General features: G+C 35.6%; 1 protein-coding gene across 1 annotated transcript in view; it reads left to right on the top strand.

The window, feature by feature from the left end:
* LOC137471936 (triadin-like) overlaps window positions 1-27,166 on the top strand; it is a 106,968-nt gene that overhangs the window by 17,515 nt on the left and 62,287 nt on the right. The window contains exons 3-8 of the mRNA XM_068186642.1: window positions 4,288-4,416; window positions 7,088-7,147; window positions 8,517-8,576; window positions 11,071-11,130; window positions 12,457-12,651; window positions 17,292-17,351. Of these exons, the coding sequence (XP_068042743.1) occupies window positions 4,288-4,416; window positions 7,088-7,147; window positions 8,517-8,576; window positions 11,071-11,130; window positions 12,457-12,651; window positions 17,292-17,351 (564 nt within the window). The remainder of the gene's footprint in view (window positions 1-4,287; window positions 4,417-7,087; window positions 7,148-8,516; window positions 8,577-11,070; window positions 11,131-12,456; window positions 12,652-17,291; window positions 17,352-27,166) is intronic.

The raw sequence follows: 27,166 nt of genomic DNA, 5'->3' as shown, positions 1-27,166 counted from the left end.
ATTATCTTTCTGTACACAGCTCTCCTGAGCATCTAGATATTGTGTTCTAGATAGATTTTGCAGGACTTTGAGTCACCGCTGGAGCCTTTTTAAGAAATAGGCAATATAATTGTTATTACTATTACTATCAATAAGAGTTAATTATGCATTGTTTTGACAATAAGAAAGAACAATACTAAAAAATATGGAGATAAAAGTATATGTAAATACAGAAGTTCTGTCTAATGGAAGGTCCAATGACAATTTCTGATTTTGATGGAAAACTGATGTCACCACTGAAATGAATTGCCCTGCCTTTCTGGGAAATAGCTCTAATTAAAACAGGCATTGAGAAGGAATAGGAAAACATTTATTTACTATATGGCTTTTCCCAAAATCACTTCACTAATACATTGCTGTTGGGATGAGGTATGGAAGAAAACGATGGAATGTAATTATGGTTAATTTGCTGTAGCTGGAAGAAAAAGTATTTGAGACAGATAAATATATAAATAGAGCTAAACCATACAAACCCTAGTGTTCTAGAGCCCCACATACTTTCACCAAGGTAATAAATTAAAAGGCATATTTCATACACAGACAAATCTGTCTAGCCTGATTTCTCAGGGTAGAGCTACAACTATGCCTGTATTAACTTTAAACTGGAGAACATGGTGCAGATGGCAACATAGCTGTAGTTTCCTTAAATTATTTATTTGGACTTGGGAGTCTATGCCTCTCTCCAGACCAACCCCTTTTTTTTCAGTGTTTCTTCAGGAAGAATTAAGTTGTAGCCATGTAAAGTTGCTTTGCTTCTGAATGAAAGCATCTAGGCAGAGATGTAATGCTCTCTGACTAATGCACTCTAACTTCATTGTATTAGTTCATTTATCTTAACTTTCCTGAGAGTGCTGCTCTGTAGACAAGCACTTAGTCTGTTAGCTGGAGCAAGCAATCTCTGCTTCATGCTTACTGCACTCATCACCTGGCTTTGTACTAAGCAGCAGACTTAAGACTTACTGAGCTAGAAACTATTTTTGCTTCTCTTAGGTAAAGGAGTAGTGCCTTACTACACCTCTTCTTTTCACTCTTTCTGTTTTGGAAGGTGGAATATCTTTGTTGGAGAACTTTCTCCAAGAAAAACTAGATCACGCCCCTCTTCACTATGTCCTCAATTTGATGCAAATAAAATCTGTGATGATGATTGAAATTAGGAAAATCCTCCCACATATATGCGATGCTTCCTATTTTTATTTTTATTTTTCTGTGAAGTAGATAGCAATATTAAGTCTGGAATACATTGTTAAATTTCCTTAAAATTTTCCATTATAAGCTTCTATTTTAGATTATTTATAAAATTATCACACTCCAGTCATTTAGGATGAGATTTCCCATGTTCATCTTTTTTGCCTCAGGCTGAATTTTCATTCAAAGACATGCAAAAATGTTTCAGCAATTTCCAAAATCTAGGTTAGTGAAAATTAGGTTGGGGTGTTATATTTTTTCCAATGTTAATAACACTTCAGTCTGAGCTTATAACTTTTTGGTATTTGCAAGGAAGTCCAAGAAAATTTCTTTTAATTTGTGGAAAAATTTTAGCTTCCAATTGTCATAAATCTACTTGTTTTTTAAGTATAGTTATTATTTTAAATCTACTTGGTTTTTAAGTATAGTTATTATTTTCTCTTATGGCTGTCACCAGCATCCTAGTATGAAAAATAATAAAAGAGGTGATTTTTAATTACAAAATATATCATAAAGTGAATAAAATAGTTGAATTCAAATTCAATGAACAGTTTTAATTTCAGCATTTTTCAGCTGAAGAGTAAGTAGCATTAAAAACACTTTTGTATGCTTGTGTTCTTTTTAACCTTTTTTTTTTTTTAATATGGAAAAGAAAATCCAATCAACTCCAATTTTTTTTTCACAGAAACATGGCAGTATGGCCAGCCTGGCTAATTCTAAAATTGAATACTTGCACCTAGAATTGTGGGCTTGAGAAAGGGCACGTATTAAGTCCTTGAAAAAGAAAAATATATCCCAGTGGCAAAATATGGAAAAGATCTCTAAGCAGTGATGTATTTTTTATTATAGAGCTTTTATAACTACATATGAAGTTGAACATAAAAATATTCCAGGGGAGAGTTAATATGTAAAGAAATACCAGACTTAGATTTGTCAGAACAAAGGCTTCAGTGGATTTTGTTGGTCTTGTGACTGAAGAGTCAAAAATGGCCAGTGATCACAGCCCTGAAACATGAACACTTTAATTTTTGGCAGCACCTGCCCTTCCCAAATAAGGGAAGCCACAGCTCTGACAGTGCCCATAAGAGGTAATGATAAACATTACAATCTGAGATTAGCAACCTCTGAGGCTATGGGGATATCAACACACAGGATAAGGCTCTCAAACTAACCAGAGATCACCTTCAGCCTATAATTGGGAAGAGAAAAATAGCTTATGCTTATGCCAGCCTGGTCTCTGCTTATCCACATTCCAGGCTCCCTGCCCAGATACATCAAGTTACTTTTCTTTCTCAAGAAGGGGCCAACTGATCCCTTCTTCATGTTTTAAGCTGTAAGCCACACAGATATTAGTATTTCCTTGTATTTTTGCTGTTTGCATAATTTTGAGGATGTGAAACAAATTTAAATTAGATTTTTCTGTCCATTTTCAGGTCTACTGACATTCAATTCAGTTAGTGTTATTCAAGGCTCATTTTATGGGTTTGCTGTGTGGGTATGGGTTTTGTTTGTTTTGATTTATTTTGGGGTTTTTTGTTTGTTTTCCTGTTGTTGTGTGGTTTTGGGTTTTTTTTGTTTGGTTTTTTTTTCCCTCAAATCATGAAATAAGGAAATGTTATGGAAAAACTACAATTTTTTTTAAATCCACAATAATTCCTCTTACACAAGTAAGATGCCCTGTGGATAAAAACAAGCTTTCTGATTATCAATCTGTTCTGTATAGTTCAGCTGTATTTTTTGGCAGAGACTACAAGAGCTTTTGTCTGAATGTGCAGAAGCTCATGTTTCACTCACTTTGACCATCACAGAGCCATTGTTTGCAAAATTCTACTGTTGGTCCAGCCAAAACTGACAAAAGTGTTTTGCATAGAGCCAGCATCTGCTAATACAAATGCAAGATGTAAAGCATGCTACAATTTCTGCAAAAAATGCTCAGTTTGGGGAATGATTTTTTCTTGGTATGCTCCTAGATGTGCTAAAGTATCTGAATGAGTTGCAATCTGTAATTCATTCAATAAGATATTGCTGGTGCTGTTTTCTTCACAGCCTGTTTTTTTTTAGTGTAAATTTGCTGTCCACATTCTTTAAAGGCTTTGAAATATCTCTCTTCAATAAAAAAAAAATGTATGGCTGTTTGTTAACTCAATAATTTACTTGTTATGGCTGAAAATGAGTTTTGGATAATCCAAACACATATAAGACATAATGAATTTACTGAATTTTCTGAATGATTTTTCTTAATGACTACAACCTGCTTTTTAATGTGGGAACACTCAGCCAACAAAAAAGTGCTTGCACTTTTGTGAAATGGCATTCACTGCAAAGCTGGTTAAATGAATGGCTACAAAAGCATAATGTGCTTGTTTATAAAGCTCACTGTCTTCTAATCAGAATTTGTTTTACTTTTTCTCAGAAGCCTAGGTACAGAAAAGAAAATAATATTTCCCTGAAATTGGAAAATGCTAGTCTTTTAGTAGTAGGGTTTACTAAGAATAAAATCATTAGTACGTGGGATTGAACCACTTCATAACATGGTCTGAGACCTAGATGGGCAAGGGAGTCTGTAAGGATCCATGTTTGCCTGCCTCTTGCAGGGCATGGAGTCGGTTGTGTTTTGAGCAGCTGCTCTTCCTGAGGTTACACTCTGATTAAAAGAGATGTTTTCTTGTTAATCCATCCTGTGACGGAAGTGACAGCTAAAAATAAAGAACAAAATAGCATAGAAAGAAGCATGCTGGCCGGTTATTTGTTAAGAATAGAAAGCAATGCTGTCAAGGGCTGAAAATAATTTCCTCTGTCAGAAATCTTAGAGTCCAAGTGGTTGTGTAACGGGACCAAAAGAGAAAGGACAGATTAGATTGAGATTGCTGAATAATCACTTCTTTCAGAAAAATATAGTCTGATATCTGAAGGTTTATTCAAGAAAAATATTTCTCTTGGACCTGGAATTAAATGCTGACATTCAGAATGTCTATACGTCATCAAGTACCTGTGACTCAGAGCTAAAATCCATTATTTGGGTTTATGAATGCTTTTCCTTGATCACTTTCATGAAATAATAAGTATGCTTAATACATTTGGATTACAGATTTATTGTGAGCTGGAGTTTATTTATTCATCTATTATTTGCAGCAACACACAGAGACAAACCTGAAAAACAAGAAAAAATTGAGAGGAAGGAACCCCCAAAGGGTATGTATTCAGCTATTGATATTCCTTGCCTTTTTATCAGTGATTCAAAACTGTCTAATATTGACTCTTAGACTGTTCTTGTAGATCCCAATAATGTTTAAGGATAGAGGAGTTGTTGTGAAAGCCAGCTGGAAGGAGAATGATGTTCTTAAAAGCAATTTGAAATCATCACTGTACAGAAAAGCTGAAATTATATTCAGGTATTAATTAATAAATCTTTACTGTGCTAGTAAGTTATGTAAAAAATGCCCAGAACAGAAATAGGTGTCCTTTTTATTCTTCTTGAATAAATCCAAGTATATTATTTGCTCTTGAGAATGCTTCACACCAAAATGTAATTAGTAAATTATAACATACTGGAAATAGTCCCTGTAGACATTCTGCTACGGAAATCTGTTTTTAAAATAATAAAAAAAAAAGAAAACTAATTCCTCCAGCTTAATTTCAGATACACTGGGGAGAGGTTTTAGAGAGAATCTTATAATTTCCTGGTGGTGTAAGCCAACAACAAATTACCGATCTGTTGTAGGAGACAGAATCAGGATACTGCTTACTCTCCACCCACAACTCATGAGTCTCACGAGTTAGCTCTGGGTTACAAGAGCCACCATCTAGTTTTGCTTTCTTAAGGATATTTTTGCAAATTGGAATTTTGGTGGAGTGCACCTACTTGTCAAAACATTTTTAATTCTTCTGAGAACATGTATTTTGCGCTAACTTATGGCTAATGAAGTCTTGGGCTGGAGGAAGAAGAACATTCTGGAAGAGCAAACAGGCCAATGATAATAAAGTACAAAAAAAAAAGAAAAGGGAAGACTGAATATCCAGCCACAGCAGACTTATTCAGGCCAAGAACACAATTGAAGTTGAGCCTCCTGAAAGCTGTGCTTGACTAGGCCTTTCTAACAGTCTCTGATTGGAGCTTTTCCATTTCATATAAGTAATTCAAAGTGCCTTGAGCTAACAGGAATGATTTTAGAAGTTAATGGCAGGCATATAAATTGAGGCGCCTGTTAGAATGAATATTTATTAGTAGAAAACAGAATGCTGATAACAAGGGAAATTTTTTCTGGTGTTTGGAAAAATGACAAAGCAAAGGAAATAATGTCCTATATTAAAACACGAATTTATCTTTAAGACTTCTGCTATAATGTGGAAAACCTGTGGAACTCTTCAACTTGATTTCACAGGAGAACAATATTTAATGTTTTATTAAGTTTCTTAAAACAAGGAAAAAATTATCCCAGGCAAACTCAGATAGCCAGTGAAAAAAATGACAATTATACTTTCTTAGCTTGCCATAAAGCCTACTAATATTTTATCAACCTAGTGGTATTTTTTCTTGAAGTGAACGATTAGTTTTATTTTGTGAACTCTTGCCAAAACTGCTATGGAAGCACTACTGTGTATAGAGCATTCTCTCTATTCACAGTGCTAATAAACATTACTTTCAGACTGTACATTAAATTTCAAAACTATGAATGTGTGTCTTTCTAAGGTCCATTTCATTATAGTGTGACTGGGAGCCTCTAGAGACTGCATCCCTGTATTTTTGCTGCTTATTGTCTACATTAAATACATTGCCTTTTCAAGATTGAGATAATGGAGAGTATAAATAGCATCCTATTCTAATCTATAATCAACGTCTGGAATGAAGTTTAAGAAAGTTATTTAATGACACAGAGAGTAATCAGAAGCGTCTCAGTCACTTAGCAGTGTCTCAGTCAGAGATGTCAGCCATATTCTTATGTATTTCATCAATGTATCGCTTAAAAATGTAGAAGCCTGAATATTGCCTACCACTCTTCTTTTGCATCCAGTTGCATATGGAATTCATGGTACTGTAACAGAAGTTTCTTATCTCCTCATGTTAGACAAAAGGAGTTTTACTAAACTTGGATGAAATCTCCACAGGAGTTAGACTTAAGCTAGCCTCGCATTTTCACAGCTATTCTTTCAGAAGTGCTCTAAAACCCACACACTTATTTTTCATTTTCTGGAATGTTAAGGTGTAAAATCCTAAGAAAAATGAGAAGAAAATGTTCTGTGAAAGAGTGGGTAGCATAATGCAGTTTCCACTGTCATAATGTTAGTTTTACTTTGCACATACTTGGTATCTAATTATGGTTCTGGGACCATCATTGCCAAGGACTGATCTCAGCTAGTGTCCGTGGCTGTCTGTATCCATTACTAACCATCCATATCCATTACTGGTTACCCGTTTCAAGCCAGCTGGCAAATCACAGATGTATCATTTGCACATGTGATTCTCTTATGCTCCAAGATTGATTCTAGGGTTTTTACAACCTGTGTCTGACAGAGTATGGGGTGGCCAAGGTGAAGCCCTCTTCCTTTCACAGGCAGCAGTATTTACTGTGAGCTGTGCCTTAGTAACCAACAGTTTTCTTGAATTCTTCTGCAATTGACAGCCAATTGCAAGAGATGATGTTATGCAGCAAACAGCTGAGGCATGTTACCATGGCAGTAACTCGTTAGCCAGAGCTGGCTGCTCACACCCCTGTAGTATGATGTACACTGTAAAAATATGCACAGGGCAGCTCAGCAGTAATACACTCTGCCACTTAGCATCCTAAGGCTTATCTTGGTGAAATTGTTTTGAATTCTTAATTTTTTTCCACTTTTTTATTTTTTCTTTTTCTTTCTCTCCTAGTGACAAGTAAAGACAAACTGGAAAGACAAGAAAAACCTGAAAAAAAGGAAAGGCATGCAGGTAATTATTTAATGTCACAATTTATTTTACATTAGGAGGTAGCTGAAAAGTAATTCTCTACTCAATTTCCATTTATGTATCCCTTTGGTTGGAGAAAAAAGTGTTATGAAATATAATTAATAAAAATAATGAAATCATTAAAAAATTGCAGCCTTACACACTAAGTAGCATTTAATATTCCTTCTGCATGCTTTTTGTTGGTTTGTTTTTTTTCTGGGGAAGGGGGATAATATATTTTTGTACTCTGGATTAGTGTAATTTTATAATAATCACTGAGTACTTCCAACACTTGCAATAAGAATGGTTGCTAAGACACTGTGGTCATCCAAGAAAAAGTCACCTGACAGCCCTTTCACAGAGGGAATCAGGAAGGTCACGTGGAAAAAAAAGCATTTTAAATAAAATGCTGCATAGAGACATTGCATAACCACTGAGTAACCCAGGACTAATTATTTCAATAGTGACTTGCAATAAATAGGTATCTAGCACTGTTCTTTCTTTCTTTTTAAACACCAGCTCCATACTCATGCATACATTTTTGTGTTCCTAGGATAATCTCATACGTCGTATTCAAATAGGGAACTGCATGTTTTCACACACATGATCCCTGTAGGTCACCTCAGGGCACATCAGCTCCTGCATATATCAGTCCTGCACATCCATGGACAAGCTACTGTGCACACATTAATCCCCAAAAATTAGCAAATCAGAGCCCACACAGGAGAGTATTTCAGATTACCCACCACTCAGTGACTACCGCACAATTCGGGTTTCTGAAACCTGAGCCAGAAATCTAGGAACTACAGAGCAGTTAATTTCAATTTGTAAGGTGGAAATTAAAAGCAAACACAAAGCCCTGAAGAACATTAGTTATAATGTCACTGCAATTAGATTTGTAATTAATTATAGTGCTTAATCATTCATAGCTGGAAAAACTGTTAGTTGTTCTGTGGAGTTCAGAAAATCCTTCAGAAATTAACCAAAGTAATAAACAAGAAAACTAAAAAGTAACAATAAACCAAAATATATCAATACATTACAGGATATAAATATATTAAAGAAAGAAAGAAAAAACCAATATAAGTAAGTATGACTCTTCTTGACAATCTTCTTTCATGGGATTACACTGGAGCTAGAAAGGCTGCTGCTCCTCCAGCCAATGGTGAAGACCTCAGTGATGGCAGATAAGTTTTTGAAAGTTCTAATCCCTTGTTTTGGCATCAACAACAAACAGCAACAGTTGAATCAATCTTTCTCATTCTTTGCATACATAACCATGGTGCCTACTTGTGTTTCTTGATCCTTTTTCTCATTTAAATGCAACTTTTTTTTTTCCAATGACCATTAAGATTATTGGTTTTATTTCTAGCTGTTCACAAAGAGAAACCTGAAAAGCCAGAAAAACAAGAAAAGAAAACACCGTCTAAAGGTATTGAGGATCATCATCAAAAGTTGTACAGTTTAAGTACTTGAAATCTTGGGAGAGTGTGGAGATAAGTATTTAAAGTACAAAGCTCTTCTACTTCATGTTGAACATTTTTTGGATGTTGTCTCATTTGCTTGAGCAGGTCTTGATCAGCCTGAGTGAAGTCTTGCTCGGCAGATTTTTTTGCTTTACTCTTCTGTTTTGATACACAGAGTTTAGTACAAATCATTCTTACACAGCCAAAGAATGAAACCTATGACTATTTTCTTTGCATTTCCTGATGCCTTTTACTCCACAAAGGGATTCAGTAATTTGCTTGCAAAGAAGGTTTTCTCTTATATATTAGTTTTCAACCTGATGCAGACCTAGTGCAAGAGTATTTACAATCTCTCAATCTGGGTCTTCCATCATATCCAAAAATAGAATTTCATTTTCTTGCCTTTATTTTTTTCAATAACTTTTAATTTCAGTATATGATTTGCACTGTCTTATATGGCTGCAGTGGCTTTGGTTAAGATTTACATATCTAATAATTATCATATATATTCTGAAGCAATGTCATGGGTGTGTGAGGGGTAAATTTCACTATTTTTTTGAATGATAATTCCATCTTTGGCTATGGTTTGGACAGGGAAATTTAAAAATCCAATACCTTGCTCTATTATGCCATTTTTTAAAGACTAACTGTTATTATTGCTTGGCATTTGAATGTTTTTCTCTGAGGTTAGATATTTCTCTGTGGCAGATATTTCTATAATGAAGTTCAGTTTCAGTCTTTGTCTCTTTTCATTTTCCTTAGTTGGCACTTGAAGAAACTGTATGCAACATATCTTCATGCCAGTTTGTTATGGCATTGAGATTAATCCCATGATGTTGAGATGCATGAATTAACGAGGATTAATTTGAAAGTGTTCAGACAATATGGATACAAATATACAAATCACCTTTTTTTTTACTTGACCATAGGAGAAATGCAAAACATAAATTTAAAGTGAAGAAAAAAAAGACTTAAAACCTTAAAGATCTTTGAAGGGTAGCCATTGTCCAGTCTCTCTTTTACAGGGATATTATTCATTTTTTCTACTTTCAGTGTATAGCTTGAAAGTGTGGAATTTTTTTTTTATAAAATGAAATCATGAAGTAAGCCTGAGAAAAAAAATGCCCATAGTGTCTGTGTTGATTTGAAAAGCAAATAACTTCCAAGAATCACTGAGATAGTCTTAATAAGCAGCCAGCCTCTTTACCCATTTATCTTCTGCTAGCTAACCAAATAATCACTCAGAGCCTTAATGTGTTTAATAGCAGCCATGACTCCAGTCACTGGCTGGAAAATTTTATGAAGAATTTGGACACTGCAGCTGTGGAGCTTTGTAGCTGCAGTGTGACATAGCCATGATGCCCTCTCTTGGGTAGTTTCCCTGCCATGAGCCCCTCTGGCATCGGGGCATCAGGACAGTTTTCCTCAGCATGTCCAAAGGTGCTTTTCTGCCAGCAGTGTTTTGCTGAGCTTTCTATTGCCAGGTCTACCTCCCTTTTCTCAGGGGTCTGCTCTAAACTGGATTACTACCAGCAGTGCTGAGGGGCTGTTTCAACCACCTGCAGTCTCTAGGAAATGAAAATGTTCAGGTTCTGGCCAGCTCTGGGGAATGGACATACTGAAAACTGTGTGGCTACTTCCCACAGAGTCAGCAGGTTTTCTTTATGCTCATTGCAAAGACTCAAGGTAATTCTTCAGACTCTGACAGAGGTTCCAGAAAGCCTCAGTGATTTGAGTGTTTTCCAAACACATCATCTAAAAACATCTTAAAAAAATAAAATCAAATCGAAGTATCAATTGTGTCTCGTACAGGCTAGAATTCCAGGATGGAATTCAGTTAGAGAGGATGTTGCTCTTATATAGTTATCAGCTGAAAGAAGTGTAATTAATTCTCAAGGCTGGTTTATTCTGGTATTCTGTCTGGATGGTGACCAGAAGGGCAAAGATAGAGGTCAGCATAAAATTTTAACAGCCTTTCTGGAACACAGTTTTGTGTGTGTTTACACAGTGTATCTTATGCAGACATTAACTCTCTCAAGCTGGGCTCTGAAGTGAGCACCAGACTTATGGCTGTGTTTGTTGACAATGAGCCCAAGCTAAGAAAAACACCTTTCTGTAAGACAAATACAGCCACATGGCTTCCTGTTGGCTGGAGCACAAGACCAAGTCCATGTCTGCTCAGCACTTAACATGAGCAAGTTTGTTTCATCTGGAATGTGTAGTAAAAATATTCCCTAGGAAGCTTCAGATCTGTGTGACTCACTTGTCTTCTGGTAAAGGAGCCTAAACAGATATTTTGAAGTTTTTTACCCTGCTATATGAATCTGAAAACAATTTTGAAAACTGAAAAACAGAAATCATAAGGAAATGTGAAATTTCCAGTGATTATGGTGTGTTTTGGCAATATTTTCTTGTTCTTTGTGAGATTTTTCCCTAATATACAGTTGTTCTTATTTCTAGTAACTCAAAAAGATGCACCTGAAAGACATGAAAAAGCTGAAAAGAAACCTCCTCCTAAAGGTATCTATTTATATATACTACAGTTTTTTAACCTAAATTGATATTGAAATGCATAAAATTTATTTTATTCAAGCAGAGACTGTAAATGTGTGTGAAAAATCAGCAACATGAAACTAAAATGAAATTAATATATAATCAGAATTAAAATGTCTGTAGAACATCCAGGGGTTAGTTCTATGTTGGATCCCTTTCAAAATCTATTGAAAATTCAAATTGAAAATAAAAGTATGAACCACCATTTCACTGAAAAACAATGAAGCCTACCTGTAAGTGATCTGACATACATTTTCATTATAACTAGTTAAGGAAATTAATTCTCCATTAGCCAGCAATACCTGGTTTTGTCTGGGAGTTGCAATGCTCTTATATAAATATCTGAATTCTGGTTTGCAATAGTTAGATATTCCCGTTTACATATTGATAAAATCAGTTTAATCATCTCAGTGATTTAATAGAAATAGAAGTCTAGAACCTTACAGAAAACATAAATTTGGTAGCAGACAAGTATGCCTCAAGGATGGAGACATTTAGATCTATGAAGAAAACAAGAGTATGAACTTTGCACTAAACAGGTAATTTAAAACATATCCAGTGGTAGTTTATACTACTATTGGATTTTCCACTGGGGTGAACTAGAAACACACATACTGGAAGCATGCATGTCTCGGCTGAGAAAAAGTTGCTGCCACATAAAAGCAGAGAGAATGCTTTGGGTCTCATCAAGCTCTGTGTAGCTTCAGTTACTGATATTTACAGTATCAATGGTAATTCTCCTTGGAAGCCTTCTCACTCTGCTGAAGGGCATCTCATGAATTGGTCTCTGACACTTTCAGCCCCAAGAACTGGTGTAGATTCAGACTCAAAAACTCAAAACTTCTTGGACTGAGACCTAGAATCAATTCATGAAAGCAACCCTTAAAAATAACCACACGCTATTTTTTCCAGCTTACAACAGAGTTTAACTGTGAAGTCTAAACTTGTACATATAGTACCTCCCATCTTTGTTTGCTTAATGACCAACATTTTCTCCCTAGCTTATACCAGAAAAACTATCATATTAGAAACATTTAATATTATTTGCCATATTCTATTATATTTAGCATCAGCCAAGTTCGTGGTATAGCACTGAAGATAAAACCTCTTTGGATCTCATATTTCTGTTTAATTCTGCCTGGTTTGAGGGGATTATAGTTTTCATCAGATCTTACCAAGCTGTTATTAATGAAGAAATGCTCATTATTAATAGCTCAGTATAAAGTAAATGGCACTAAATGTTATGTTGGGGGTGGAGGATGACACTGAAAGCTTTTTCTTTATTACCTGCAGAGGAGAAGAAAGTAAAGAGCACTAAAGTGGAAGCAAAAGTTAAAAAGGAAGTGAAGGATGGAAAAGGAGAAGCAAAGACGGCAGAGAAGGTCAAGCAGGCAGAGACAAAAACAACAGAAACTGGGCTAATAAAAGCCAAAACGAAAGTTAAGGAGGAGAAAGCTCTTCAGACTGTAACTAAATCGGACAAGAAAGGTAAACAAATTGAGGAGGAAACAGATGAAGATCCTATAAAGGTAGTAGGGAAGAAGGAGAGAGAATGGAGTTAAATCTGTCAAGGACCAAAGTACACCCATGAAAAGCAAAAGTGCAGTACAAATAAATACCACATCAACCTCACACTGCTAGGATGTGATTACAGAAAATAAAATAAGTTTAATGTATATATTCAGAAGGATCTAGAATTTTGTCATGGCTAAAGTTTCATTTTAATTTAAATTCGTCTTTACCAAGGACCAATTTCTCTTCAGATAGGTCTGAGACTTCATGGATTTACTCAGTAGCATCTAAAGTAGTAGATTGCAAGCAGAGTTATTTTTGAAAATTCAGGCTGTCCAATGACTTATTGTGAATTTAGGTTTATTTCTACATCTGCATATGTCCTCTGTAACCATAATGATAGTAGCAACAGTGTAAAAGGAATGTAGTAATTTATCTAACATCATATTGTACGAGGCACTGTCAGGTTGTCAAGTATTGTACAACATAGGGACATACCTGCCTGATGTAATTTAATGCGAACAGCTTCCAGATTTCTTCTAAAAAGGAAAGAAATGCTATTACTCTAGCGTAAGGAAGAAATTAAATGATAAAAAAAAGAATCAACCTGCATCAACACCATATAGTTAATAAGGTGTTAACTATATACTCCACTTTGTCAGAGTAAGCCTGGGTTCTTCTACTCCCAGGTTGCACAGACTGGTTCCTTGATTTCCCTATGGCATTTCCATGGCACTAAGTACAATTTTGTATGGATGAAGGCAGCAGGACCTGGCTCTCTGTAGGAACTGCCACACTGCAGCCGTGGGATTATCCTGACATTGAAAGAGGCAGCTCAGTGTTGCATAGTGCACCTATCTGATCCTTTCAGCTGCTAACCACAGATAAATTGCTGTGCCTGAACATCAAAGAAGCCATCCCTGCCTGGATATCTGAGTCTGCCTGATCAGATTCTCTCAGACTTTCACAACCATTGCTCTGGACCCCTTAGGAGTTGCCTAAATTATACTTTTCTAGAAAACTGAGAGAGTGTGAGACATAGCCCACTTTCTGACATACATAGTGTGTATGTCAGTATTAAAAACTAGTATTTTTTAACATTTATTTGTGTTCCAGTTAATTTTGTCTTTCACTTGAAATATTGGGACCTTTGAGGCATGGAATCAAAGCAGCATCTATCACACTGATTGCTGTGACCAAGGACAAAGTTCAGCAAATTGTTCAGTTCTCTTTCAATTTTTTTGTTTGCTCTGGCAGAGTTTCAGTGCACAGTGGGATCTGCTCCATACTGTTCAGGATAAAGTTCTCAAAAAGAAATGCTGTGCAGATAACAACAAAATACTTTAAGTAGGGATCAAAGATTACAGAGACCAATAGAATAATGGCGAGTTTTTGTTTGCTGGGTTTTTTGTGGGATTCCCAACAACTTAAGCTGATAAATATTAGCAAAATGATCCACTTTGACATCAAACATTAACAGATCACTTTGCATGGCTGCTTTAGAGTGTGACCCAGTGACTGGGCATGGAATCACAGCGGGTGAAAATGAGAATAAGCAGATGGAGTGGAGGAAGGAAGGAGCCTCTTGCCTTTATCACTGGAGACAGGGCTATGCACATCTAGTGAAAGCTGCATTTCCTACTGTTGTGCTTCCTTTTCCCACCATAAACCACTGCTGCCCAGCTGTAAACTATAAAAAAATTCATTTTTATATTTCAGTCCCACTGTGACCCCAGGTGAACGTAATTTTAAAATCAATGCAGTTTTGCAGAGATTTCCTGATCCTGCAATTTTTACTTGCTCAAGGGACTAGTTCTGTCAGCTTATCTGAAACCATAAAAAATTCAGTAGTGATCACAAAAGAGTTTTTGCATCATTTCATACTGAAATTAAAATTAAAAAGGATAGGTCATCTTCCTGGGTACATCACATTAAGTACAACGACAAAAACATCAATGAGTATTTTTATCAGTAAAAATCTAGTCCCAAATTTTGATGTGATCTTTTAGTACTTATATGAATATTTGTGCCATCATTATAGAGTTATAGGTGATAACTAAAGTGTGAAAGTCTCCTTTTAATGAAGGACTTTAGATTAAAATGGATTTTTAGCCATTAAGAGGCACTTGAAAAATCATATTCGTTTAAAATTCCTTAGATTTCAATCTTTATTGATTGGTAGCATTCCTATGAACTCAAATAGGATGCTATAGTGCACCTTGCTATGCCATATGGAAGTTATATTTTTGTTATTGAGAGTTTTACATTCTGCCTTCAATTTCTTTTATAAATCCCATTTTTAAGTAGAGTTGCTAAAGACATAATATGAGAAATTAATACAAAATCTTATTTCTGAGGTACAATCAAGATTAGGGCTTTTTTTTAAAGTTTATTCAAATTACATTTCCACAAAACAAAATAAACCCACAAAAAAGCCCCCACAACGACAACAACATAAAACAGATAAACAAAATCAACCGCATAGTCTGGTTTATTTGTGGTGTGTACTACTATAACCCACAAATAAACCAGAAGAATAGTTTAAAGAATGGATTATTTTTATATCAATGAAATAGTGTGATTCTAGGCCCTCAGGCTATGTCTATATCACAACACAGATAGAACCAGCACAGGCTTGTGCTCTGCCCTGGGACTGTCCACATAGTGTGTTGTCCCCCGCCATAGTTTGTTCTGTATTCTCTAGCAGTCTTTTGTACAATGCCCCAGATGGTCCAGGAAATCTTCTCAACAGGCAGCAAGGATAGGGGCAGCTTCTTTTGGCAAAAGAGAACTAAGAAAAACAGCTTTTTGAGCAAGAATTGTGCCCTGCCATTTGCCTTCTGGGCTAAAGTGTTGGCATTGCTCCATTTTATTTATAAATACTCACTGAGGCACTATTGCAACTGTGTCAAAATCAGTGCAAACACTTTGCTTGTTTCAGTAGCTTTAGGTGGGCTTAAGAAAAGAGATCTGTATGTGTTTTCTCACACACACACTGTTATTTTTTTTTTTAGAATTATCATATAGATTTAGGGCAGATACGGTAGCCTTAAGGAATGAAATGCAAAGTTGGAGTCAGCCAGAATGATAAATTTGAATTCCCAAATATGAAAGTAAAAATTAATATTAATATTAATTCGAGGTTTTAATGGAAATATTTACAGCCACAGCCCTGAGTACATGCTGAAAGTTATGCCCCAGGCTCTACAATCCTGACTAGTATTGCCCTTGCTATCTCACTAACACAAAACAGCTGCATAGGCTTCTATCAACTAGAAAATAACGTTTGGCTATTTGTTGAGTTGGTAAAACTTTTCCTAATTGACATCTGCATAGGAAATAATGACTTGAAAGGTGTAGCTCTTCATTCAAGGACTGCTGTATCATTCAACAAAAATGCCTCAGCTTCAAGTGATACTGATATAACAGTGACCCATGTATGAAAGTCAATAATATAAGAAGTGTCAAATACTTCAAAAACTTTACTTATTCCAAAGCCAGCATAATTTTATTGTAGAGCTGGCAATGGGGCCAACAAGTGGCTTTGTGAGTAAGACAGAGATGCCACAGGAGTTGAAGAGAGGAAGAGATGTAAATTCTACACTGTAGGAACTGTGCTAGAAGAGTCTTGGACACATGGATGAATATGCTTCACTCAAGGACAACTGAGAAATAACTTAGCTAACCAGAGAGGGCATTTAGACATCAACATTAGCTTTCAAAGCAAATGCCCCTTAGAGTCTAATGGGCCAACAAGATGTTTTTTCTGGCCTGATGAAGAATACAGTAATATTGAAATTCTTTTGTGCCCAGTTAAAGCTGATAACCTTTCCTCACCATTCTTAATGTTAGAAATTTTTATTAAGCTCTTCAGCTCTGCTTATGTATAGGAGAAATCAATAGACAATCAACACTTCTGGAATCAGCATTTTATTTAGATTCAGAAGCCTTAATTTCTGAATAGTGTCGTTTAAAAAATGTATATATATATATAATACATACATATATATATACACAAATTTAATATATACATATGTATTTGTAAAGATTAGTGTTTGGAAAATGATTCTATAGTGAAACAGTAGAATTCTGTGGAAAATCTTGTTGCTATGTGAGTGTAAGTACACAAAGTTCTTTTTATATGATCATGCACTAAGTATACATATTTATTATACAGGTAAAAACATATTAAAAAATACAGCGATATAAAACCTTTTTTTAAAATTTTCTATCAGCTGTCTGTGAAACTGATCTTCATGGATGATGAAAAGTCTATGAGACCTGTAGCCAGGCAGCAGTTTGCACTGTACTTGTGCATGGCGTTAGTATATATGCCAAGAAAAGCTGGTCCAGCAAAAGAGGTGGTTGCTCTGGGACACTGGAAGATGTACAGTTCTTGGCTAGAGGTTTTGAATTAGATCTGGACAACAAATTGTCACTTTCTAAACATGAACGACTTGAAGGTCAGGAAAAAAACACAGATATATAATAAGACGACCTATGAAAAGGCTACTGAGATGTCTTTGCACTGCCACACTTTATCTTCACTGTTAAATAGAAATGACATTTTAAATTTACTTTCTTCATTACTCTTCTTTTCCTTTTTGCTCTGGTAGATCAATATGCATTCTGTCGCTATGTGATTGACATGTTTGCGCAAGGGGATTTTTATCCAGGTACTTTCCTATATCGTTGAACTCTGTTCTAATATTCTGTTTCCCTGCAAGTTTTTGCTCTTTTATGTATTAAAAGTGTGTTTTTTTATTATTGAAAGGTCTCACAAGAGCAACAAAGAGTGTGCAAATAGTTTTAATAAAGCATAAGAGCTAATGGCTGTTTTCTTAAAGCTTCTAATTTTCTGTCTACAATGCATGAATTAAAATCAAGGTTATCTTAAAAGTAGAGTCAATGGAAGGCTGTAGAAATTGTTGAAATTTTCCATGCTTCTTTTGGCTGAGACGCAAGAGGAAGGAGCTTATTGTTAATAGCTTATTATTTGGTTTGTTGGGTTTTTTTTCTCCACAAATAGAAAGGCTTAATTCCAAAATGCTTCAAAAATAGAACTTCCATTGTTGTTAGTACATAAAATACCTTAGTTGATCCACCACTTCTGTGCTTTATCTTCTCTCTTCCCACATCTCGGTGCTAATCTGTTCTAACACAGTTAATTCCTCACTGAAAAAAAGCAGATAGAGCTACTGATGATGACTGAGCATCATCTCATAATATTAAGTCAGTAGACACTGGCCTTATTAAATAAATACTCCTCCTGCTGAGGTCTAGACATACTGTAAAGAGACATAACCCTAGGAATGAAAAGCAATAATATTCATGAAAAGAGTTAAGGAGAGAATATTTAAGGACACTCTAAACCTTACCAGATTTGTTTGTTCAGTTATTTACTCAATAAGCTCTCCACTGGTACACCTCTGAATTTGTTGGTTTTTTCTTATCTCTACCTTGTGGCTTACATCCTCTCTTGACATGCCCAGGCTCAGACAGAACTGGGAAGTCCTAAGGATGTAGCTGAGAAAGAAAGACTGTCACAAAGGGGAGAGGGAGGACACAGATTTTTGTAGAGAGAAAATGAACAAGCTTGGGATTCAGTAGGGAGAGTGTTCCATTAAAAGAGAACAAAATACTGCATCTCCTCTAGGACTTTTTAAGACAACCAGTTATAAACAGAGGGACTGCTTTGGGCTCAGAGGGGGTGAATGATTAGCCAAATCTTCCAGAGACTCAGTCATGCTTTGATTTAAAAAATAACACCTGTACCAATGTGAATGACCTAGTTTCTGGATTTACACAGCTGTACCATCAACAATTCACATAAGAAATACTTTCATGGAGATCTTCAAGATCTCTTTTACAGTTCTCCTGACATTTACAAGCAGCAACAAAAAAGCCTTTTTTTCCCAGGAGGCTCCCTGGCCTGTGTGACCCTCTCCTAAGGCAGAGCAGACATGCTGTATGAAGGGACAGTTAGTGTTTTTTCAGTTTTGACTTCTCCAGCTACAAGGAAACTGGGAAAACCATGAAGGGGAGCAGTGAAATAGAGAATGAAATCTGTAGTGACTTGAATTTCAGAAGATAAAGGACATGACTCTTCCCTTCCAGTGTTTGTCTTGTGTCATACCGGTGTGCTATGACAGACTTGTGGTAAGAAACCACGTTTAGGCTCCAAAAAGTGGAAATACGTCTTAAAGTAACTTAAATAATCTAATTTTTAGGTGCAGTGGAAAAGGACTACCCCTTAGTACTCTCTCAAAGTCCACCTGGGGCTGCACCTGTAAAGTGACTACTTTTTGACCTCTCAAGTCACTTGTTGAGCCCTGAAGTTAAATGTTGCAGATGGTTGTTGTGCTGAAGACAAATGCATTTTTGTGGGAAGGAAAAAAAAAAAAGCATTGCCTTCAAAACAAGCTTTAGTCAACCCACCAGCTGTGAAAGGCAATGCTGGAACATCCAGTATACAGAAACATTACTCAGTGTTTCTGAGAAGCAAAGTAGAGGTCAGGTATGATCAGCATTGATTTATGGAAATCATTGAGAAGAGTGCCACCAAACAGTACTAGATTAGTTTGTTACTGTCTTTCTCAGGCAAAGCGCTCATTTTACACTGTCCTTTTGTGAACAGAAGTAATACTGTAAATCATTTTACTGAATAGGTAAATGTGGGGAAAACCCTTTAATAGCCTTAATATCCAATTAGATTTACAATCTGGTATATTTTATCCTTTTGTTTGTCTATATATTTTATGGTAAAGAACTTTGTCCAGACGAGTTCTGAGTGCAAATGAGCTGATGAATTAAATTACAGTCACCTTGACGCTGCAATTCTTTCAAACAAGGAATAATTTCTATCAATCGCAACATTACCATTTGTGAAGGAGAAAAAAATTTTGTCACAGAAAATTCCTTTGCATAGACAAATTGAGATTTTCTGTGATTGATTGCATCAAACATCAATTTCTGATTCCTTAGGCAAAATTTATAATTATTAGTAATATCATTCAGCATTTTTTCTTACAAAGTACTTTTGTAATGTTTTTATTATAAAAAATTATATACCTTATTCTAAGATTAGGGTTTCTTTTTTATTTTCCTATAAATTTTAAGAAAGATTTTATAGAAAGTAATTAACTTCATATGGCATTTTATAGTGCTCAAACAATTAACATTAAAAGTAAAGCTCAGTTCCTTAAGTTTCATTAATAAATACCCTTCTTCAAATATATCAAATAATACATTTTGTCAGTCACATAGATCTGTTGGAGGTCAGTTAATGCTCTTATGTTGATTTCAACAACTGAAGCTGAAATATTCTCCACCTGCTCAAAGTTTCATCATGACACTGCAGTCTTAGCTGTAAAAAATGAATGAAATGCACACAGGGAATTCAAGGAAGAAAAATTTTGGGCAAGGTGCTTAATGCAACATTAGCTGGTTTTATTGTTCCACTGGTTAGTATTTGTCCTTAATACTGACAAATTTCATGGATGTCCTCCTTTAAAACACAATAGTTGTATCAATATCAAATAACTTCTAAGACATATATTTTAATTTTTATGAAATAGAATTATTTGAGGCTCTCAGCTGTTTACAATGATAACAGTGGAGTTTTAGCCATAAACTCATTTTTTCTAATCCAGAAGTCCTTCCCATGAATATCCTGACTGCAACAGTGACCAGTTGGGTTCTACTGGTATATTTATAGGTAGACCACTTAAGGCCTACTGCACGCAGTATAAAAACTGTTTTCTGATTTTATCTCTTGAGAAATGGGCCTTAAAAATATTTTTTTTATATTTTTTAACATGCTCGTGATAAGTGGCAATTTCTCAGAGGAAATGCTGAACTACCTTTCATTTTCTGGTCCTATTTTTCCCTGGACTACAGTTGCTCAGCAAAGGCAGTGCTGTCTCAGCATTACCAAATCACTCTGGCCAAACTGCTTTGCACTCCTTTTGTCTGCCTCTGAAGGAAGAATTAATATGCATTTCTTTCAGGATTAGTTTTCCAAGTTTTCCTTATAAAGATCAAAACCTTTGGTGGAAAGCTTGGTTATTTAAGAAAATTAGTTCTGATTGGTACTTTTATTTTTCTACTGGCATTTCTTAAGTTCAAGACAGCATTTTTGATGCAGAAGGTCACTGACATATAGTTTAAACGTTATGGTCTATTCCATGTATTTGATAATTTGTTTGATATTCTAGTATTTTGTCCTCAGTGGTATTTCAAATGTTCTTATTCATAGTTTATTTTTATTGGTAGGAGAAAGGACTCTAATTTAGTAGAAATTTTAAAACTTGTTTTCATAACTATTTTGCTGATGTTAGAGATTTTGAAATCCTCACTCATGTGGAGGGATTTCAGGGGCACTAATTGGTCACTCTTTCAGCATAGAGCACATGATTCTCTAAATTAACTGGATCTACTCTATTTTATTCTCCCTGTGCCATAAGCCTGTTTTCCTGCTCTTCCCCTGCTTTCCTTGCAACGCTTGCCAGTCACTCGTGGCAGATCAAGGAGCTGTTCTGATGAAATGCCTTTTTTGTTTTGCAACTACTGAAACTGGATTCTTGCATGTCTATCTTTCTGCATGGCACCTCAGCATGTTGTTGTGCATGCTGAATTAAGAGTGATAAGCATGTCTTGGGTATTTAGTAATGAAATACACTTTTTTTCCTCACAGACATGTTGTCTACTTATAATGTGATTTTGTTTTCTTTATTAATAAGAAAACAAAACACATTACAAGTAGACAACACATTGTCTTCTTAATCACTTAGAAGTTTATTTTGCATGCACAGCTTTACTCTGTTCTGGTTTTGGTTAAGCCACTTGCATTTCACAGTACACCCACACTACTGGATGATTTTTACAGTTGCTTAATTCACAACAAAGACAGTGGGAACAGATGTGGTATTATTCACAATTTGGACTTTCTAAAACCTTAGCACTGAAGCACATGATTGCCCTATGGAGCCTGTAAAACTACATAGCTGTTTCCAATAACGGCTAGACTGCAGAGGAATGTGGCCATATCAGTTCCTTTCATCAATGTACCCTTATGTTTACTGTGTATTTCCATGCCAGGGTCTCAAAGCCAGTCCCAAAGCCAATATGAAAACCAATGTGTTGTAGAGAATTTTACTTATCTTATACTGTTGAAAAAAAAATATGACTTGGGGAAATTCACCAGGATTTCTGGCATGTGTACATTGCAAGAGAATATCCCATAGGGTAAAACAGTCATCCCACCTTCTCATTAAAATAATTATTGAAGTCTCATCTTTTGCACATATGCTCATAAACACACTCCCACGCCCACCCCCCGGCTGACAAACATGAAGAAATTAAGAAATTAAGGCAAATTGTGATGAGTATCCATGGGGAATCTTACAGCCTGCTTGGTCCTGGAAAGTGTAGACTGAAAATCCTTCACGTCTACAATTTTCTTCCAAGGTTTACCTCTTCCTCAGTGTCAAGAAATATTCTGTCAAAGAGAAGGGGCTACTGTTATTACACAATATGGTAAGAGACTTTTCAAGACTATCAGTATAATACATGCCATTTAATATCCAAAAATATGGAGATACTGGTATAAAGGTACATCAACATTGAAAGATCATGGACTATATTACTGTGAAAAAAACCCCAACCAACAAACCAACCAAAAAAAAATCCCTAGAACAATAAGGAATAATTTTGAAAGTAAAAATGCCTGTATTTGCCATGGGTGGGCTGTAGCACTGGAACTAAACACTTGCCCTCCACTGTTCAGATAGCAAAACGCTTTAGGCTCTTGAACTATTTTTAAGTGTCACTCCTACTTGATTAGACGAGGATGTGTTGTGGATATCTCAGTGACAGGGAGTAAAATTTCAACTTGTTATATTACATTTACATGGAGACAACTTTGATATAGTTTCCCTGGGGATATATTTAATGAAGTGCAATTAGGAAAATAAATACAAATCAGTAATAATAAATAAGAAAGTATATTATTAGCTTGCTGTTTGGAGAAATTCAGCATGAAAAATTTTAAACTGAGTTATGGGCTTTCAAATTTGAGAATAAATGCTAAAGGAATATTATTTTTTTCCTACGGAGGGATGATTTCTGGTGCGAGCTACTCAATAGCCCTGTCCTCAATAGTAGAACACAAGCAAGCCAGATATTTTTTTAAGAGAAATACTAGAAAAAAATATGGGAGGTAGTGAAATGTTTCCAGTTTTACTTTTTAAACTTTTTACTTTTTACTGCCTACTGAGAGAAATATTGTACCCCAAAATTTGAAAAGACTCATCTGGATTCTTCTTCAGAGATGACAGTAAATTGTCCATCAGTTTATCAAAACTCTATTCCATGATGAAACCCTTGCCAAGCCATTTGTTTTTGTGGATGGCATAAATGGCAATGATTCAATGAAAGAAGTATTTATTTCTCTAGTAATATCCTGAGAGAGTTTTCAGTACTTTTCAAACAGCTTGAAAGGAAAGAATTCATGAACAGTAATTTTAAATACATGTATGAGAAACTGAAAATTAAGTTTGAGTTATTAAAAAGTTTTCTAACTAATTTAATAATGTGAAATTCTTACAATTAAAATTATCTGTCATTTAGAGTTAAATATTGTTTCTTTAAACTTCTATTCAGCTATGAAAAAATATGAGAGGATATCCACTGATCCCATTTTAGCAAGACTCTTGTCTACGACTGCCTCCCCCACCCCAGAACCTGTCTATTTTGTCAAACTCTGAAATGACATTGATCCCTCAAAGGGGATGTTATCAGCATACAATCCTAATACCATCCCACAGAGGCAAAACAACTACCCATTATTCCCAGTTTATATCATCCCACTGTGAATCAGAGCCAGATGCTGGCACATGAAGCTGCATATGTCAACACTCTTATGGCACTTCATTGTAACTTGGCCAAAAAATTTCAAACTACTGACTCTCTTGGAAACAGCTACACAGGGAATGTGTGGTGTTCTGCTTCTGCAGAAGGGAATGGATGTCTGTCTTCGATAGTTATTTTCTGAGGGACAAAATTATGAGATACAAGAGAAAGCCACAGACCTTTGCTGATGGAAATTAATCTAAATCTTCAATTTTAATGGAAACAAATCAATTTCAGCTATGAAGGCAGAGAAATTAAAGTAATGAAATTATTCTCATAATTGCATTATGTTTATTGCTACTATTTAGTATTAAAATATTTCACATAGTTCAGTAAACAAGTTCCAAATGAAGGGTCATTTCAATGGAGGATCATCAAAAGACTCAACTACTTTTGTTTTGGAAAGTAAGATATTTAGAAAATAAATGCAAAAGTTAAATGCCAAAATACCCCTCCTACACAGCTAATAGTAAACAGTTTCTTATTTAAAAAGTAAAACTAAGTTTAGCAAGGGAATTTGTAAAATAGTAATTGTATTTAATGACTCACTGTTATAATTGATCAAAAAGTAAGTTAAAAAATTGAAGCAGCCTCAAAGTCACAGGCACAGATTCTTAGGAGGTAACTCCCCTGATATGTACTGGAGAAGTAACACAACAAAGCACAAACAGTCCAGGGAGCTCCTCTAAATTGATGACAGCTTCCTGATAGATGTAGTGGAGGATCCCACAAGGAATGGTGTGGTGGTTGCCTCATAGTGACAAACAGGGAAGGGCCTGTCAGAGATGTGAAGGTTGGGGGGCTGCCTTGGCCACAGTGACCATGAGATTGTGGAGTTCAGCAATGGGCAGGGAAGAAGCAGGGCAACAAGTAAGACCCCAGCCATGGATTTCAGGACATGCGACTTTAGCATCTTTAGGGATCTTCTTGGAAGAATCCCATGGCTACAGATCTTGTGGAAAGAGGGGTCCAAGAAACCTGGTTGAAATTCAAAGATCACTTCCTCCAGGCTCAAGAATGATGCACCCCAGTGAACAAGAAACCAAAGAGGGCAAGAGACTTGCATGGATGAACTCTTGTCATTACTCAAGTGTAAGCAGGAAATACACAGGAGATGGAAGTAGGGTCATGCCACTTGGAATGAATACAGGGAGGCTGTCAGAGTAAGTTGGAGGCAAGGCTCCATTGTAGAGTTGCTTAAACTAAATAAGATGGCCAACGACATCTTAAATGCCAACCATTTCAGTAAAGCTGTAATCCTACATGGGTTGCAAGTGAACATTTGCCTTTGATGAAACATGATAACCCACAATCTTCTCCTTCAGTCAGTTTTGTAAGCCCAGGTTATATAACTCTAAAATTATAAGTGAGCTAATGAATCTGTTATCTTTAGAATATAATTCTGAAAATTCTTAGGGAAGTTAGCCATCATACATTGAATCTCTCTCAATTTTAACAACAAGCAATATAGCTGACATCTATGCAATGTGCCTTTAAACACCTCCTGATGCTGAATACACAGAAACATCATGAAGAAGGAAAAGATCTGCTCTGAAGGGCTTCCAGTTTTCTCCTGCATTTTGTGTTAAAAATTAAAAACCTATATCTCTATTATGAAACTATAAGTTACTCTTCTCATCCCAGTATAGAATTTTATGCTGTCTCTGCTGAAAAATGAGAAGGCTCACTTTCAATAACAGTAATGGTACCAGTTCACCATATCACATAGATTAAAAAAGCATAGAAAGGATCTACAAATACTTTGCCAAGACACATTCCATCATGAAGTGTTTCAGCTTAGCAAGAATTCCTCCCCTCTTATGGTCTGAGAACATGAAATACAGTAGACAGAAGAGTGTTCAGCTTTGGTCTCAGCAACACATGCTCTCCCTGTCTTGTTTTATGCCCACCTACTTATGCATCTCATCTGCAGCCACTGGGACTGTAAGCCATGGCAGATACATTCCTTTCACCGTTCTTTCTTCAGGTGCATCTTTCTTTTGATGTCAGCTTTCTTCCTGCATGTATCTGCCCATTCAAAAATACATGCAACTTACGACATATATCTATAATGAGTCAAAACAACTTTATTTTTATTTCATCAGGAACCTCTTTTCCTCCTTCTGACAATTCACCTTCCTTCCTATTTTTTCACTTTGTCTTTCAATACATCCAGTAGTATCTGACAAAGTAAATAACAGAGATTTCAAAAGATGTTCAATGCCCACACACATTATACCTAAACGATTTTTTGGGTTTTTTTAATTTTTTTTGGGTTTTTTTTTTTTTTTTTAGTTAGGCTTAAAAACATTCTTCCTGTATGAGAGATTCATTCATATAATTTTTGGCGAGCATATAATTTTTGGGGAGCAATGTGTTACCAACAGTATTTACAGTGTGAAAAACCATGCATGGCTCTTTTCATCCTGGAATATTTTGGTGGCATGAAGCATCATCTTTATGGACAACTGCAAAATAAAATGTTTGCAATTCATTGCACCTCACTTAGATACCCAAAAGTTAATTGCCCAGCTTTAACCTTTAGCTGTCTTTATAGCTAGTGGTATGAAATGGAGGCCTCCAGAGGACAATTTCATCCTAAGAAAGATGCTTAAGATAGAAAAGATGAATCACCCTTTGAAGGTACCAATTTCTCTCCATTGACTATAAATGGATCCCTTGGGTGACTTATCTAGATATAACTGTCTGAAAGTTAACTTTTTAATGTCTGGTAGTGAGTCAGCCTACATACATTCAGGAAATATGCTGCAAATGTGCAAGCAAGAATTTTGTTCAAATGACGACTTGAAATGTCAAGTTTTCGATAAAATTCCAAATTATATTATCAGGAGCAGCTGTTGATGCAATCAAGGAAACAGTGGTGCCACTTGGAAAAAATGCATTCCAGTTGCTATAGGTTTTGGGAGTGAATGAAAGGGGAAAAGAAGAAACTCAGAGAGAAATATTTTCTTGAATAAATGTTGAAGATATTCCGTATCAAAATGAGTCAAAGAAAAGAAACCTAAACAATTTTTGCATCAGAACAAAAGCTCAGCCTTTAGAGCTTCCACTTTGATGGAATTTAATATTTGGAGTTTTTAGTTGCCGTATGCTTACAATGTTCAATTTTTATTTTTTTTAATTTCTGTTAGATCCATTTATATATTCAATGGAAAGACATGGTAAGTTAAGTCATTTACCCAAAAATCATGGAGGATGCCTTGAGCAAAAAGGTTAAAACTCATGACAGTGAATCCCAGGACCCTTTGTTCTAAAAATAACTTTAAAGGATAGAGCATCTTCCCTGGCAAAACAAAAGGGAAAGAAGAATCAGTAGCTACCAAAGCTTTATTGGTTTAAAATAATGATTATCTCCAGTATTGCAGGGTTTTCTTTCCAGTATTTCTCATATCTACAGCCGTGGAACTTAGGTCCCAGTGATTTCAATGGAAGTGAATAAACAGGAGTTAGGAGCCCATACCTCTTCACCTTTGGGTCCTCCTCTGATATTTGATCTAAGAAAACCTCTCAGCTCTTTTCCCTCTAAATTCCAACTGCATTACTGAAATTCTAACTTCTG

Source organism: Anomalospiza imberbis, chromosome 3 (genome assembly GCF_031753505.1).
Source record: "Anomalospiza imberbis isolate Cuckoo-Finch-1a 21T00152 chromosome 3, ASM3175350v1, whole genome shotgun sequence".
NCBI lineage: Eukaryota > Metazoa > Chordata > Aves > Passeriformes > Viduidae > Anomalospiza > Anomalospiza imberbis.
The sequence above is the reverse complement of the archived record's forward strand: the minus strand, read 5'-3'. Positions and strand labels throughout refer to the sequence as shown.